Here is a 17,339-nt window from a genome sequence, read left to right as displayed (position 1 = left end):
TTTTGACCTAAAATTTCACATACATACTCTGGAGACACCACATATTTATTTGACAAGTGATAAGTCTTGTGAAATGTCATCTTTAATTACTTTTGTCGGGCTGAATTTATGCTGTTATTAAAGAGTGATCATTTATAAAGTGTACAGACATGTAAATATATTGATAAGGGTCAAAGGTCACTTGTGTTATGTCATTGGTTTGGATGTAATTAACCCAAAATGTCTGTGTTGAGTGTAGTAGACAACTGAGGGTTAAATATCTTTAAGGAATGTGAGTGAAAACATTGGCCTGAAGTCAGAGATGTTTAGTCTACTGCGGAACTGATGATGGAGGATTAAATTGATGCTGTTTAACTGGTTAGTTCAGTTATTATTTGAGTAAAGTGTTTGGTTATTTCTTTAATTGTTGTGATTCTGTCAGGACACAGACTAACGTCTAAATTTCAGATCATAACATGTTTATATGAGGATTATATTTTTTATTTCTTTGTCTCGCTGTGTTTTACCGCCCTCTTGTGTTCATACAAATAAATAACACAATCACACAAAAACACACAAGAGATTCAGAGAGCTGAACAAATAAAACAGTGACTCTGTATATAATCAAACATCATCATCAAACTATTTTTTATTCACTTTATGTATGAAAACCTCAAGCAGGGCGGGGCTGCGTCTGATGACGTCGACGACGTAGGCGGGGTCACTCGGCTGTTGTTCATCTGTACGGCTGCACCAGGTAACGAGCCTTAATTATAAACGTAAACTATCACCAACAATAACTCAACAACTGCAAATAAGCTTAATATTATTTTGTGTCGATAGTGTTTAAGTTAAATAAGCGCTGTATAAATAATATTAAACTTTAGTTATTGATCATTTTAGTTAGTAATGTTTAAAACAGTGTGCTTGTGTATTTTTCACATTTCAAAACAAAAGTATAAAGTCTTTTGTCAGTCTGATAAAAGAGTAAAATAGAGTCAATGCGCATTGCATTGTGGGATTCAATATCACGCCTCATGTGGGATGTAGCAGATCATCTACCAAATATAATCTACATTGACGTAATTCAGCTATTAAATGTGTTTCATTGTTCCTGGACCTGAAATTCGGATGAATGATCATGTCACTTTAAACTTTTCACTATTGTGAAGCTATTTTAATTATGCTCAGAAGTTCCACACACACATTCATTGCATTCATAATTTATTTGCATACAGGTGGAAGTAGTAAATCAACCCATATTAACAAATCAAATAAGAACTTTCTTTTAAAATCAAACACACCTTTAATCAGCTCTCTTGTTCAGTAGTCAGGGCACTGATCAGGGAGTTGGACATTTTAATGGTTATCTTAATCGCAAAATCCTTCCAGTGCACTACGTTTGTTCCCTGAATATTCCCACAATGCAATGCAAAAAAACATTGAGCATCGATGGTCCCTATGTGAAGTGAGCTAGGGTCCTTACCAGGCCCTGTCCCAAATGGCGAACTTCATGTGGACTTTCTGTCTCATGGCCTTTAATTGCATGTGCTTGCTCATTCTACAAGTCCGTAAGCATATGGTGTCCAATCTGTCATTTTTACGCTCTGAAGTGTGCTCATCAGCGCCCCCTTTGCACCCTTGATGCAGTCTTCAGCGGAGCAGACTTCATGCACTTTACCAACCCAGAAGTTCTTGTAAAAGAGCAATCAGTCAACGGATGGGAGGAGTCCACAAAGAACTCTTCCTATTTCTGGTGTGACGCTCGAGTCTATCGCAAAATATGACTCCAGTGCGCCCTTGTGGACTCGCGTCAAGGGTCCCTAAGGTCTGCACTACATGATGTCATCAAAGTGGGGAAGTCCACAGAGTGTGCCATTTTGGGACAGAGCCATACTTCTATTGCGCAGTGAGTTGTGCGTGAACGTAATCTGAAAAGATGTCAAAAACTTAAAATGCTAATTCGGGTCTGTACTTTAAATCAGTGACCCGTGTTGCCAAATCCCTGCTTTACCCGCAGCATTGGCCTACATTTAAATTGGTGCACTAAAGTTATTTTGTCATCAAGCTGTCAGTTTTAAGGAATGATGATTTTATTATAGTAACATACACAAGTGTTTATGATGACTAGTATACAGTAAAAATAAAAAAAGTGTGTAATGCCCAACATTGACTGTAAAATATTTAATTTAGGTATGGAGGATGTTTTTTTATATGCAGATCTGGCAACCCTATCAGTGTATATTAATAGAGTGTTACTGGAGATAATGCACTCAGTGAAGCGTAGATTAGACCAGCAGATAATATGAGACTGATCTAAGTATGATGAGATCTGACCTCTATGTATTGTAGGACTCATTGTTATAAGTTTCTTCAATCTTTATTGATGATTTCTACTGACACACTAAAGAGAAATATTTCAATAAACATGTTTTGAGGATGATGTGCCTGAGACTTGAGTTTCACCTGTGATGAAGATGAAGGGGATTATAGTGATGAAGATTGATGCTGCCGTCAGTGTTTCTGTTTACACAATGAAATTTAATGAGTAGAGAAGATGAGTTATGGACTGACCTGAGACCTGTGGACCGGTGACAGGTGGATGTTTCTGATCTGAATAAGAGAAGTAGAGCAGCACATGTGAGGGTTTAATTAAACAGACTGACAAACTTCTCTTACTAGAGTAACTTTGAGTGACGTGACTCTGATACTACAGTTAAATAAAGAGCTAAACACAGAAGAGAGACACACCTCAAGAAAAACACAATAACATAAAGAGAGAGAGAGAGAGAGAGAGAGAGAGAGAGACGCACCAAAAAAGGGATTGAGTTTGAGCTTTAACTTCTGCTGGCTGGAGGAACAGAGAGAGAGAGAGAGAGAGAGAGAGTGAGCGAGCGAGCACATGTATGTGTGTGTGTGTGAGTATACATCAGTACTGTAGAGAGGTCTCACACAAACAGAAGTTTGTAAACCGTGACCGATCTGATGGAGTTATTCAGGAGTTATGGAGGTGGATTATAGATGAATCAGATCTGCTCTGGAACGCTGTCATGTCAACGGGCCCGGGGCCCAATAAAGCCGCTCGTCTGAAAGACACGGGTCAAGAAGCCACCCTGCCCATCCTAAAGGAGTCGATCGTCCCCGCGTCAGATCACCTGAGTCACGTCGGGCTGCAGACGCTTCTGGATCTGATGGTTGGAGTTTATCAGGAGTTTAACTCGTCTGCTCGAGCCAAAGAGAAATATGTTAGACGTTTCCTACAGTGGGGTCAGTAATCTTACCTCATATTACATCATTTCAGTCTCAGTGTTGACAGGGCACAAGGTCATCTGAGGTCATGTCATCATTACTGTCATTATTTAACCTCAGTAAATGAAATCATTATTTAGTCTGTGTGGCTTTAATATCTTTTATGTTTGATTTATTTGAGGTTTAACAGCAGATGTTTGTTTTGAAGACTTTTATTGTGTCCCAGTCAGTCAGTTGTGAAATGATGTCAGTGATGATGACAGAATTATTCCTCTAAAGATCACACAGTTGTGTGTGTGTGTGTGTGTGTGTGTGTGTGTGTGTGTGTGTGTGTGTGTGTGTGTGTGTGTGTGTGTGTGTGTGTGTGTGTGTGTCTTTGTTTCCACAGGATGTCAGGGTGTTCATACCTTTAAGAGTTGTCACTATGCAACAAAATAAAACACACACACACACACACACACACACACAAAGCAGTGGCAGTGTTGACATTATAACAGTTACACCCTACATGGACAACACAACACCAACTGACTGACTGACAGAGAAAGAAAGTCTCTCTCTCTCTCTCTCTCTCTCTCTCTCTCTCTCTCTTATTTTAAAGGAACTTTATTGGCATAATTGCATGACTTAAAATATTGCCAAAGCATAACACATAAAACAGGAACCATACAATAACACAATAGTAACGAACATTAAGGTGGAATTAAGCTAAGGTGCTGGGTGATGGATGAAGTACTACTGCAAATAAAGTCAGAGGATATTTACAATATAACTTTGAAATATAAACATTTAAAGTATATAAATCTATATTTACAGAGACACATGAGAGGTTGAATAAAAGTACAATAGAAGATCGGGGCTGTGGATTATTTCTGAGGGTGTGTAACTGATAAATGAATTTAGCAGCAGCTGATAGGTGTCTGTAACATCTTCATCTTTCTCTCTATCTCTCTTTCTATGTAACAGTTGTTAGCATTCATTCTTCATACATTATGGGTGGGGTTTACATTTGTTAAGTTAAATTTCAGTACAGTGAATCATTTAAAGAGTGTTGATTGTATTTCTGTCCTGATCTGGCTCAAGTCTGAGATAGATAGAAAAGTTTCCTTAAAAACTCTTAAAGTTGAGGTTCTGTACTTACGCTCTTTTCACACAGATTTCAGAAAATGAGTCTGGGATCGTTTGATTTTTGGTTCATTGGTTTTCCAGAACCTGATCCCTTCCATAAAGATCCTGTAAAGACATGTGACAGCGTCTGAAGTTTGCTAATTATCCATGATTTCTCTCTGGAGAAACCAATCACGTGCATTTTAGTTTGTGATAAGATGATAATGAGCGAGTGATGCTCTGTTGTGTGAATGATCTCTGATAGTGAGGAGCTCCCTGATCTCTGCTTCAGTCCATTTTGCAGACATTTCTCATCATGAATGTTGATCTGCATTAAAATCCCTGTTTCAAAGATCTAAATCATAACTTCTTGTTGTGATGACACAGCGTCCTCACTACGGTACGCCCCTTACGACATTGTTTCTGCCTCTTTCTGTGAATGTAACAGCAATGTTACTAGATCCTCTTTACAGGAGCGATCCCAGAACATTTATGGGACGTGTTTGTGTTCACACAGAAGCCTCTCTGACTATTTTAAGGATATTTTCTAGGACTACATTTCTGTGTGAATGAAGTCTTAGATTCATGTGTTTTATTTCTGAGCGCTTCACTATTAAAGGGCAACAGAGCGTATGAAAGACTCTTCAGCTGGATGTTACATTGTATCAGATTATTGTAACATCTACTCTTGTACTTCTGTTCAGTCACAAACTAATCCTGTAGATCTTCATCAGCTGAATCCATCTGTTATGTCCATCTCATCCTTCATTTATTAAAGACCTCTGACGTGTGATGTTATCTTCTCTAACAGCTGAACCTCTGGTCAGACAGGTGAAGAAGACTCGACTGAGGAGAGATGACTTTGACATCTTGAAGGTGATTGGCAGAGGGACGTTCAGTGAGGTGAGGTTCAGGTCGTTCTCTGTGATGATGATTATCCTGCAGATAACAGATATATCAAATCTCTTCTGCTCTTCTACAGGTGGCACTGGCCAGAATGAACAGCACACAGCAGGTGTATGCACTCAAAATCATGAACAAATGGGACATGCTGAAGCGTGGAGAGGTAAAGCCGTCTTCATCTCATCACAAACAAAACTTCTGCCATCGATCATGTGATGAATCACTCTGTGTGTGTGTGTGTGTGTGCGTGCGTGCGTGCGTGCGTGCGTGCGTGCGTGTGTATGTTTGTGTATCTCTGTGTGTTCAGACCGCATGTTATCAGGAAGAGAGAGAGGTTCTGCTCAGAGGAGATCGCCGCTGGATCACAGAACTCCATTACGCCTTCCAGGATGACAATTACCTCGTATGTGTCTGACAGCTTCTGTATAAAGAATTAAATGATCTTGATCTTTAGGTGTAATACAGAGAAAGAGAAAGAAAGAGAGAGAGCGAAAGAGAGAGAGGGGGGGGTTACTTTTAAAAATTACAATTCAGTCCAAAATGACAAGATTAATGATGAGTTAACAAAATGAGTTGGACCGACAGCACACCCAGAAGTCTTTAATAGTGGAAATTTGGATTGCCATAAAAACTCATCATTGGCAGGAAATTGTTTTAATTGACGATGGCAGGGAAAGAGTTAAATGCTAAAACATCAAAACAGTGGGAAATAAATGAGTGATGAAACACTTAGATTATAAACACACAAAATAAACTTTATTAAAATTGTAAGTGAATGCAAATATATACACTCACCTAAAGGATTATTAGGAACACCTGTTCAATTTCTCATTAATGCAATTATCTAATCAACCAATCACATGGCAGTTGCTTTAATGCATTTAGGGGTGTGTTCCTGGTCAAGACAATCTCCTGAATTCCAAACTGAATGTCAGAATGGGAAAGAAAGGTGATTTAAGCAATTTTGAGCGTGGCATGGTTGTTGGTGCCAAACGGGCCGGTCTGAGTATTTCACAATCTGCTCAGTTACTGGGATTTTCACGCACAACCATTTCTAGGGTTTACGAAGAATGGTGTGAAAAGGGAAAAACATCCAGTATGCACATGCTATATTGGCATACTTTAGGCCCCTTAGTGCCAATTGGGCATTGTTTAATTGTTTCTGACCATGTCCATCCCTTTATGACCACCATGTACCCATCCTCTGATGGCTTCTTCCAGCAGGATAATGCACCATGTCACAAAGCTCCAATCATTTCAAATTGGTTTCTTGAACATGAAAATGAGTTCACTGTACTAAAATGGCCCCCACAGTCACCAGATCTCAACCCAATAGAGCATCTTTGGGATGTGGTGGAACGGAAGCTTCGTGCCCTGGATGTGCATCCCACAAATCTCCATCAACTGCAAGATGCTATCCTATCAATATGGGCCAACATTTCTAAAGAATGCTTTCAGCACCTTGTTGAATCAATGTCATGTAGAATTAATGCAGGGTGTCAAACACAGTTTAAGTATGGTGTTCCTAATAATCCTTTAGGTAAGTGTATGAGGAATGATTGTTTCTTTTCTGTTCTGAAGTATTTAGTGATGGATTATTATGTTGGAGGAGATCTGCTGACGTTACTCAGTAAATTTGGGGATGGTATCCCTGAGGACATGGCTCAGTTCTACCTGGCTGAGATGGTGATGGCCATCGATTGTGTTCATGGACTGGGTTACGTGCACAGGTAATCTCTTATCATATCTCTTAAATACTGTATTTCATGATGTTTAATATCCGTTTGCCCTTCTGTAGAGACATTAAACCCGATAACATCCTGCTGACTGCTGACGGTCACGCACGATTGGGCGATTTTGGCTCGTGTCTCCGTCTGGGCGATGATGGGCTGGTGAGGTCATAGTTTTTGCACAATGCTTAAACCTCAGATCAGGTCTATTCAAATCTTACCCTGGAGAGCCGAGCTCCAACCCTAATCAAACTTACCCACCTGTGATTGTCTAGTGATCATGAAGACCTTGATGATCTTGTTCAGGTGTGTTTGATCAAGGTTGGATCTAAACTCTGCAGTGCTCGGCCCTCCAGGGTAAGATTTGAATAGCCCTGCCTCAGATGAAGACCTCATTAAATATTCATGAGCAGTGTAAAGTTTAGATGTTTTCTGTACAGATTCACTCTTGTTTGGCGGTGGGTACACCAGATTATCTCTCACCGGAGATCCTGAGGGCGGTGGAGGGTGAAGAAGGATACGGTGTGGAGTGTGACTGGTGGGCTCTGGGCGTGTGCGCGTACGAGATGCTTTTCGGAAGCACACCCTTTTACGCCGAGTCCATTTCTGAGACCTATGCTAAAATAATCCGCTTCAAGGTGTTGTATCTGTTGACTGAAACATTAGAAACACACAGTTTGATATAACAAACACTAAGATTACATACACTGATCTCAGATCATTATAAACAGAAACTGTAACTCTTTAAATTTCCCAAGGTGTCTGAGAGTAAATCATCTCAGTAGTGTACACATCAGTAGTGTTTGTTCTGTTTTCTGTCTACTTATAATAAATCAATGAGGAGGAAGTCAAACATTTATTTATGTGTGAATGTGTAATTACTGTAATAAACTCTTTTATTACTAAACATTAACATGGGAAAAGATCATAAAAACTAAACTCTTTTGTCCATGGTTATTTTAGTTTACCCATAGTTTTACAAATGATAATCAGTACAGTAAAAAACAATGGTTACTACACTTTTACTATAATAAAACCATGATTCATTTTCATAATATTATTATTTATACTATAAATTATTAGGCTTTATATATTTTGAACTGTTTTTAATATAATTTGTGTTGAAAGAGATGACAGTAAACTTTGTGTCTTTGTGTCTAAACAGGATTATTTTGAATTTCCCGTCATGAGTTTTGAGGTGTCGCCTGATGCATGCTCACTGATCTCAGGTCTGATCTGTGATCGTAGTGTGAGATTGGGTTCAAAGGGTTCTGGAGACTTTCAGAAACATTCGTTCTTCAAGGGTCTGGACTGGACTTCTCTTCATCTTCTTCCAGCTCCATATCATCCTGAAGTCCTCAATCCCACAGACACCTCAAACTTTGATGTTCTGGATGACTGTCTGAGTCAAATGGTACCTCAATCATCTCTCATTCAGTGCTTATATTCTGTCTACAGTCATCAGTCGTGAATATTCACAGTATGAAAGTGATTTCTGTGTGCTTTAGGAGAACTTGTGTGACGTCATGGACCGCGCTCCAGTCGGAGTTCATCTGGCGTTTGTTGGTTACTCTTACACAGCCACCAGGTCAAACATCTTCAGTTGATTTATTTTCTTCCCGAGCTCTTGATGTTCATTTCAGTACTTCTGTCTTACAGAGATACAGGTGCCATTGATCACAGCGCTGACATTATGATGAAGATTGACTATCTACACCCGAAGGAGAAACTGGTATGATGCTCCTCCTTTAACTTCTCAATCTGGATTATGGTACAGATTAATCTCAGTAAGAATGTGAATGCTTCAGAATCAGATGTGTCCAGGTCCAGAAGATCCTCCAGAACACAAACCAGTGCCCATCGGGACTTTAGATACACAGGAGAACATCACAGAGGAACTGCAGAGGTACATCATCATCATCATCTGTATCTGAGATCTGATCTGTCTATTATATAACTGATCATTAGCTTTACACTGTTGTCTGTAGTTATGCACCATAGTAAGCGTTTCACTTTTGATTGGCTGTGATTAAGCTCAGGTCTGTGATGTCATCAGACTGCTCCCTGCCTTGACGTGCTTTGTTTTGTTTTCATTCATTCATGGTTCCTGCTTTACCTGTCTCATGATCCTATAGACGCGTCCTCACCTGTCAATAACACATGTATGTCTCCAGATAAAACACATGATTCAATCTTTAGGAGTGAGGAGCAATAATATCATTAAAGATTGCGTTGTTTTTAATGAATGAATTGTTTCTGAAAACATTTGTGTTGTGTTTGTTACACATTAGGTACATTGCAGCCAAATAATCCATTTATAATGATATTGATGGCTCAGTCGGATTGAAAAGCCTTCATGTTTCATGTTTAATCAATACGATTGAGGTCGATTGTATGCAAATGTGATCATATTGAAAGGGGTGGTGTAGTCCGATCTGTGATCCGATCATCAGTAGAAAGTATGCATTTAAACGCGTGAATCGTAGTATTTTCTCAATCAGATGCAAAAATATCTTGTGCTTAAGTTCACATCTTATATTTACCTCTTATTTACGCATCACATGATTCACGTCACAGAAACATGCAAAAGAAAGGCAATGGCAATGCATTATTAAGGTAATGGGGTCACGCCTGTTAAAATAGGGTTGTGCCTGTTTTCATTGTCTGTATCTGAAAACGTCTTAAGAACAACTTTCTTAACTTTGACTTTTATCCAGAGAAAAAGTGTAAACTCAATGAGAGATGCTGTGCGCTGTGTTGCCAAGTCCTCTGCTTTTTGGCTGAGTACAGATTTGGGCTACTTTAAAACTTTTTTTTAAAGATGATGTAGTTTAGTTTGGTTGTGAATAGTAATTGAGATGTTTTTGGGTTGGTTTTGTGTGTCCATTGGACTGGTTTTGATAATCTGGGAAGTCTGGCTGTGCGCTTGCGCAAACGTTTTGTCTGGATTATATTGAATAAATGTACATGCAAAGCAACATTTTAATCAGATTAGGGTACACGTAAACGGTACTGCTCCATCAGATTAAGTTCAGTGGTTTCATTTGATTTTACGGCGTCACTGTTACAGTGTAATTATATATTTAAAAGTACTAAGTAATAATCATTAACAACATGTACTTACTATAGGGTTTGGTTTGGATTAGTTGCATGTAATTATGCATAATTACCTGTTATTACTATAATAATTACATGTAGCATGTGTAACAAAGACACCGTAAAATAAAGTGTTACCAATTCAGTCAGATTATGTGCATGTAAACATAACCAGTGTTAGTTCATCAGTAATGTGATGTGATGTGATGTGCTTTCATTCAGGCACTTACAGGCCGCTGAAGAGGAGAATGAAGAACTAAAGCAAAAGATGAAGAGATTACAGGATGAGATTGACAGACTGAACATCAGCAGAGACACGGGTAACTAACATTACATTCATCTAATCTAATATTGACTCTGTGACTGAAGTAAACATCAACAACAGATCAAAGGAGCAGTTTGCAGTTTTATGTTAATATTTAAGGCCAGCTTATCAAACTAACTAACAACAAGAGTTTATATGACTGTAAACATTTCAATCTGAGACTGATCTGTGTTTCACTTTCAAGATGATGTTACTGATAATCACATTACATTCTGTCACTCAGTCATGCATTGTATCCTGCGCACCCCAAACCACTGTGTGTGTCTTTGTTTGTGTCTTTGTTTGTGTCTTTGTGTCTTTGTGTGTTTCTCCTCCAATCACAGAGTTGTGTATGTGCCGGTCCCTGTGTTCTGTACCGGTCTGCTGTGAGGATCCGCTGTGGCATGTAAGCATGTTTCTGAGCACACACACACACACACACAGACACACACACACACACACACACACACACACACACCCACACACACACACACAGACACACACACACACACACACACACACACACACACACACACACACACACACACACACACACACACACACACACCACACACCCACACACACACACACACACACACACACACACACCCACACACACACACACACACAGACACACACACACACACACACACACACACACAGACACGCGCACACACGCACACACACACACACGCGCACACACACACACACACACACAGACACACACACACACACACACACACACACACACACACACACACACACACACACACACACACACACCCACACACACACACACACACAGACACACACACACACACACACACACACACACAGACACGCGCACACACGCACACACACACACACGCGCACACACACACACACACACACTATATCTGTTCACATCAGCTGTTCAGGGCTGCTTGTCACCTTCTTTCTATTATTATAGTATGAGCAGTTTGCAGCAACATTTGTTCAATTGTGTGTCAGTCAGCAGACAGTTGTCACCCCTGTCAGTTGTGTGTGTGTGTTTGTACAAACTTATTTTAACCCCTGATGTTTCTAGAGCTCAGCAGCGCCCTCTGCCTGTCATTACCCGCTAGTGACGCCACTTCATCGCCACCTGCTGCTCTTCAACAGAGTGAGTTTACATCAGCCAATCAATAAACTAATATCAGACATTGACATTTATTCATATTAAAATCATCTTTACTAAAGTGTTCAGTATTACAGAAAATAAATATAATACATTTATATAAAATAAATACATTTGCCAACATTAGACACGTGGCTTTAGAGATGCCGTTTGTGAAATGTTTTCACTTTTCTCTATTAGTCTGTGAATATGTTTTTTTAACTAACTAACTGTGCATCTAAATCAAGGGTAGTAAGGCCTACTAAATAATGAATAAAACTATCTGAAATGCTTCTTATTGATATAGTCTACTCAAAACAAGTTTTACTTCTTAAATTTACTTTCTTTTACTTGTTGATATGTTTTGTCATTATTTGCATAAAAGAAGCCAAGCTAATATATAAAATATGTAATAAATAAATATTAAAATAAATATGTGTGTGGTGTCTGCTGGCACAATATTGGAGGAGACCACTGAACTAAACTTGAGGTTTTGTTTATGACAGGTGCACAGGCCACAGGTGAAGAGTGAAGGATATTTATTAGTTTGTGCTAAAGGGTCTGAACTTCTGCTGTGGGAGCGTCGCTGTAGCTCTGAACTCTCCTGATGAAGAACACAAAGACATCAGACACTACACACTATCAGAAGAGTTTATCAGACTTTATTATTTACACTGAACTCATCTACTGTATGCCCGTCTGATCTGATCTACTTTACACTGATCTGATCTGATCTACTCTACACTGGTCTGATCTTACCTACTTTACACTGATCTGATCTGTTCTATTGTGCTTTGATCTGGTTTACAGCGGTCTGATCTGTTGTTAGCTCATAGCGTCACTCCAACATTACATCAGACATTCAGATGTCTTCATAACAGATCTTTTGGTTTGTTTGTGTAGTGCTGAGTTGTGTGGATTGTTGATGTGTTTGTGTGATCTATAAGAGCATCACTGACAGTCTGCTGTACAGAAGTGTTAACACGTTCAGGTTTCTGTCTGTATGATGATCCTCTTTCTGTGATTTACATGCAGAATTTATTCACTGTTTATTTAAGAGTCTAAACCACCTGACAGAAGTCAAGAGGTTCAAAGATTTATCATCTAAACACAAACACTATCCGCTCTACACGCACTTAGATTTCATCTGCAACACTGTTTCATACACTTTCTTTCTTAGTATTTTTGTCTTGTAATCTTGTTAACAATACATTTATTTCAAGATTTTTTACCCCATTGGCAGATTTTTTTTGTTTGCTTTTTTAAGCACAACTTCACTTAAATTGTATATTTGACAAAAATTGACTTTTTGCTCATCAAGAAAGTATATCTTGATTTAAGAATTTTTTTGATATTTGTACTGAAACCAAGACACAAATACTAAGTAAGAAAGTCATTTTTTGCAGTGTATTCACTACATGATGTTATTTTTGTACAAAAAAAAAAGACATTTTTATTACATATTAGAAAACTAAGTGAACAACTTGGAAATAAAGTTGACTTATTTATTTACCATAGTTTGCATTCATCCCTAAATCATGTTTGTTACCTGTACACACACACACACACACACACACACACACACACACACACACACACACACACACACATTATTTAAATCTACTCGGGTACAGTTAACATGACATCTAAATGTACCCTGTTTACTCTCTCAATATACATTTATGATCTTTCTGTGTTCTTACAATAAGACCATGAATGTGTATTTAAAAAGTAAATAAATAGATGCAGTCTCGTGTTGATCAGCTTTGAGTTTTAATGAGTTTGGTGCGGTTTGGTTTCCCGGACAGGACTTGAGTTTAATCCCAGACTTAAAATCTCAACATATATCAGTGCTGTCTCAAGATTCACACCAGTCATTTTTTTTTGTCTTAATATAACCAAGTCTAGTCCTGGCTTAATCTAAACGGGTAACCGCCCATTTGTGTTGTTTGCTTAGATAAACATCACTGTTACTGCTGTTCATGATACAAACAAAACCTCAAACAACCCAGCAGCACTGTTTTAATAAAAGTCAAGACCACACACAATTTCTTTAACATTTACCTTTAAATAAAGTGATATAAATATAATGTAATAAAATCTCTTGTAGATTAATTGTGTTAATAAATAAACAATCCTGATTGTTTGAGTAACTGGTGAACTTTTGCCTTATATCTAATGAGAGATGGTCATCACTTCTAGAAATGAATCTTGAAAACATTAGAGATTCTCTATGATCATTTTCTCTTTGTCTTGGACAATTAACCGGGTAAATTTGGTGTAGAAGGTGACAATGATGAACTGTTAAAGGGATAGTTCACCCAAAATGTCCCTTTAATCTGATGTACTAATACAACGCTGTTCATATACGGGTGAAAAGAACAACAGTCACAGCTTTGATTTGTAAAATGGATCTCTTAATAATCCTTAACACAACACAATGACATTTCACATTAACAGAGCCGAATACAGTCATGTGTGAATATTGCATTCTGTCTTTGTGGTTTGGGAAGTGTTCATAGGGTAAAAACTGATTGTTGATGTCCATTTGCATGAAATGCTAAAAATGCAAATTGACTCTCTTGCCTCACATCATCAAATACATATTTAACCTTAAAGTCGCATGAGTATTTAGGGTTACTACTGTAAACTAATAAAGCAATATCGCTGGAGTAGGAGTGCATGTGATTATTGATCATCTGTGATTAGGCCAGAGGCGCAGTGAAGGAATCAAACCCACAGAATAAAACTGAGAATAAACTTCACACTCAAACAAATTATAAAATTACCTACATTTCTCTTCTAGCTTTACAGTTTTATGGCTCTTTTTTAAAAGGCTGATGAATAAGATTGTTCATTCATCACACACAGCAGGTCAGAGTTTCTGTGGTTTCAACTTCAGTCGATGACTTCTGAGATAAACGTGACTCTTTTGCTTCTCAAGCATCTTTTTTTGGAGATGCACAGTAGTATGGAAGGCCGTTGGAGACAAAATGTGTGAAACTAACGCCTTAGCATGTACTCCTTTTAAACACGTAAATCGCACGTAAACGGGTAAATTACATGTTAACGCGTTAGTTTTGCACTTTTTGGCCCCAACGGCAGTAGTGTTCCCTTGACAGTCATCAGTTGCGCTCACATGTAAATACCCGCCGGCGGGTACAGCATGAAGGGGGCAATGGTGTGCTGAGCGGGACTCTCGAGCACGTGTTTCCGGTAGTAGCGGCGAAGCGCCGGGCTGCTCGGGTGCTGCTGTCTCACGTGCAGGAAATACTCGTCCGGTCGGCTGGAAGTGAAGCCGCAGTCCTCGCACACGAAGATCTTGGAGCGTCGCTGGCGGTAGGCGTACTGCTGACGCACGCCGTGGATCTTGCGCAGGTGCGACTCCAGCGAGCATCTCTGCGTGAACGCTTTATCACACAGATCACACCTGTACGGACGAATACCTGCGGAGAGAGCAGACAGGGTCACGGGTGGGTCATCGTGCATCAACACCTAATAAGATGTTGAGACCCAGCTAAGTAATGTTGTGACTGTGATTGTGATTATCACCTGTGTGTGTCCGCATGTGTCTCTTCAGGTCAAATGTGTCGTTGAAGCCTTTACCGCAGTACCTGCACGGGTGTCGCTTAATCAGACTGTGACACTTCAGGTGACGAGTAAGCATGCGCTGTAGAGGAAACATTTTATGACACACGGAGCACAAAAACTCTGAGGATCCACTGGATTCCCGAACCTGCAGTTAAACAGGAGTGAAGTTACAGCTAATAATCTACTCATGTCTTTACTGTCTATATATGTATGTGATGTGTATATGAAGAAAGTCAACTTACTTTGTGCTGTGTTGGGTTCGCTAATGCAGATGAAGGACGAGAACTCTGATGCAGCGATTGATGTTGTTGGATTCTCTCCATCCCATAATCCACAGAGCGAGAGACACGAACGGCTTCCAGAGCAACAGGTGGGGGTTTTTGGACAGGCTGTGGGGTGTCAGGCACTGATTCCAGTACATCATCAGTGGGTGTCTGTACATCTGCTTCTATCATGAGAAAGAAACAAATAAAGTACGAGTGAAATCACAGGTCTGATCTGTCTGTCTGTCTATCTCAGAAGATTTTACTGAGTTCTCAAATGCATTTGATTTCATAGCTCAGATCTAAATTTGAGAAGAAGTGTTTTAGTGTATATTATTGACAGTTTTTGCAGTCTGAGATGTTGTTGAGATCTTCACTACATTTACGCATTTGGCAGACGTTTTTATCCAAAGTGATTTACCGTGCACTACAAGGTTTTACATTTTTTAAATCAGTATGTGTGTTCCCTGGGGTCAAACCCATGACCTTTTGTGTCGCTAATGCAATGCTCTACCAGCTATACAGGAACACTATTTTACACTGAAGGAGTCGATAAGCAAAAAAAAGCAATTCATTTTATTTCAGTCTGAGAGAAACCGTTTAGACGAAGATGTTTTCCATCCTGCAGGTGCATTTACTGTAAATCCAAAGTTAGCAAACAAAGAGCAATTTATTAATCAAAATGAATTTCATTTTATTTTATTTCTGTATCACCTTTACAAGCTTTTGCACAGCAGCTTTGCACTAAATGAATATTGATTCATGCTAATTAGAAGTATCATAAAGCAGTAAGCAGTTGAGTGCACAAAAATGCTGATGACTTTAAGAGCTGTATGATTCATCTTATCATAGTCCTCAGTATTACTGCACACGTTTATGATTACCGAGTATTAAAGTCTCCTAATGGAGTTAACGTACCTGTGTCTGGATCAATGCAGGTGTCAGATTCTTTCCACTGCCATCCAGCACCCGCCGCCTGTTTCCTCTTCACCAGAAATGAACGTGGCATTTTTTACAAGTTGTAAGTTCAGTTCACTCCACTAACTTTTTTTTTTTTGACTTAAGCTAGCAAAACATGAACTTGACCAGATGCTGAAGATAACTCAGACTGACCTGTACTGCTCATTTACTGCTCAATGTCTAGAGAGTAAATCTCAGAGCTCATTTCCATATCTCTAGAGAGAGAGAGAGAGAGAAAAGTGAGAGAGAGAGAGTCTGCATTAGAAAGACACACCTGTGTGTGTATGTGTGTGTGTGTTTGTGCTGCTTTAACTGCAGCTCCGCTGGTTTGCATGCCAGGTAGAGACAATCTGGTCTCCTCATTTAACTGGACCTGCCATGCAAATGCTCTTCTGGTTGTGTCGGGTGAAGGGCACGGCCGCTCTAACAGGAGCACGCACAGCCTGAACTGCTAGTAAAATTTTGCTTTTATTTGATGTTCCAGCTGATTGTCTGTTGGGTTTAAGTCACCTAAACTTGGACAAAGGCAATTCAAATGGGTTCTTTTACTGTTTACTATCGGTTAACATCGCAGGAACGTGAATAGGTTTCTCTAGACCTAACAGATGTCCTTTTCTTTTGTTCAGAGACTCAAAGCTTTCCATCAGTTATCTGTCTCTTTAACTTCATCATGAAGATATTCTTGTCTTTCAATCATGGCTCATTTTGGGCTTTCTGGCCCCAGATGTAAACCTCTCAGATGAAGACTGGATGACGTTGAGTGCATTATTTTATTATTATGCAAACTAATGAAAGTTATTATCGAGCGCCATATGTTAGGTGCTACTCTCTAGAGTTGTTCATGGCCTTATGAATGATATTTATTCATGCAACAAAAAATATGAACAAGCTATTAAAAGATTTGTGAATGAGCAGACTTCATCTGTGCACGCAGCATGAAGTTAAAACAACTTGGTTTCGTGAGTCAATTCAACCTACGATTTGAAGAAAGTTGACATATGTAAATGGTTTAACTTGATTTG

The 17,339-nt window shown here is 39.1% G+C and overlaps 2 protein-coding genes across 3 annotated transcripts; one reads left to right on the top strand and one right to left on the bottom strand.

Annotated features, from left to right (window-relative positions):
- The first annotated feature begins 2,859 nt into the window (after positions 1 to 2,859).
- LOC135746128 (myotonin-protein kinase) lies at positions 2,860 to 13,573 on the top strand. Of its 2 annotated transcripts, XM_065264655.2 has the most exons (16): positions 3,173 to 3,246; positions 4,640 to 4,735; positions 5,147 to 5,238; positions 5,318 to 5,401; positions 5,546 to 5,641; positions 6,820 to 6,968; positions 7,037 to 7,130; positions 7,409 to 7,606; positions 8,134 to 8,382; positions 8,477 to 8,556; positions 8,628 to 8,700; positions 8,777 to 8,874; positions 10,287 to 10,384; positions 10,713 to 10,774; positions 11,435 to 11,509; positions 12,010 to 13,573. In XM_065264655.2, the coding sequence occupies exons 2-16, from the start codon at positions 4,714 to 4,716 to the stop codon at positions 12,109 to 12,111; spliced, it is 1,572 nt and encodes a 523-aa protein (XP_065120727.1). In that variant the 5' UTR covers positions 3,173 to 3,246; positions 4,640 to 4,713; the 3' UTR covers positions 12,112 to 13,573. The 2 variants fall into 2 exon arrangements, with proteins under 2 accessions (XP_065120719.1, XP_065120727.1); XM_065264647.2 differs by lacking the exon at positions 4,640 to 4,735 and having other exon boundaries at positions 2,860 to 3,246.
- Positions 13,574 to 14,618: 1,045 nt separating this feature from the next.
- Positions 14,619 to 16,437, bottom strand: LOC135746993 (putative transcription factor Ovo-like 1). The gene is made up of 4 exons (XM_065265659.1): positions 16,276 to 16,437; positions 15,337 to 15,542; positions 15,056 to 15,239; positions 14,619 to 14,949 (listed from the first exon to the last, which is right to left on the bottom strand). The coding sequence occupies exons 1-4, from the start codon at positions 16,364 to 16,366 to the stop codon at positions 14,639 to 14,641; spliced, it is 792 nt and encodes a 263-aa protein (XP_065121731.1). The 5' UTR covers positions 16,367 to 16,437; the 3' UTR covers positions 14,619 to 14,638.
- Between the last annotated feature and the right edge of the window lie 902 nt (positions 16,438 to 17,339).

Source organism: Paramisgurnus dabryanus, chromosome 10, assembly GCF_030506205.2.
Source record: "Paramisgurnus dabryanus chromosome 10, PD_genome_1.1, whole genome shotgun sequence".
NCBI lineage: Eukaryota > Metazoa > Chordata > Actinopteri > Cypriniformes > Cobitidae > Paramisgurnus > Paramisgurnus dabryanus.
Note: the sequence above shows the minus strand (reverse complement) of the source record. Positions and strands in the feature narration are given on the sequence as shown.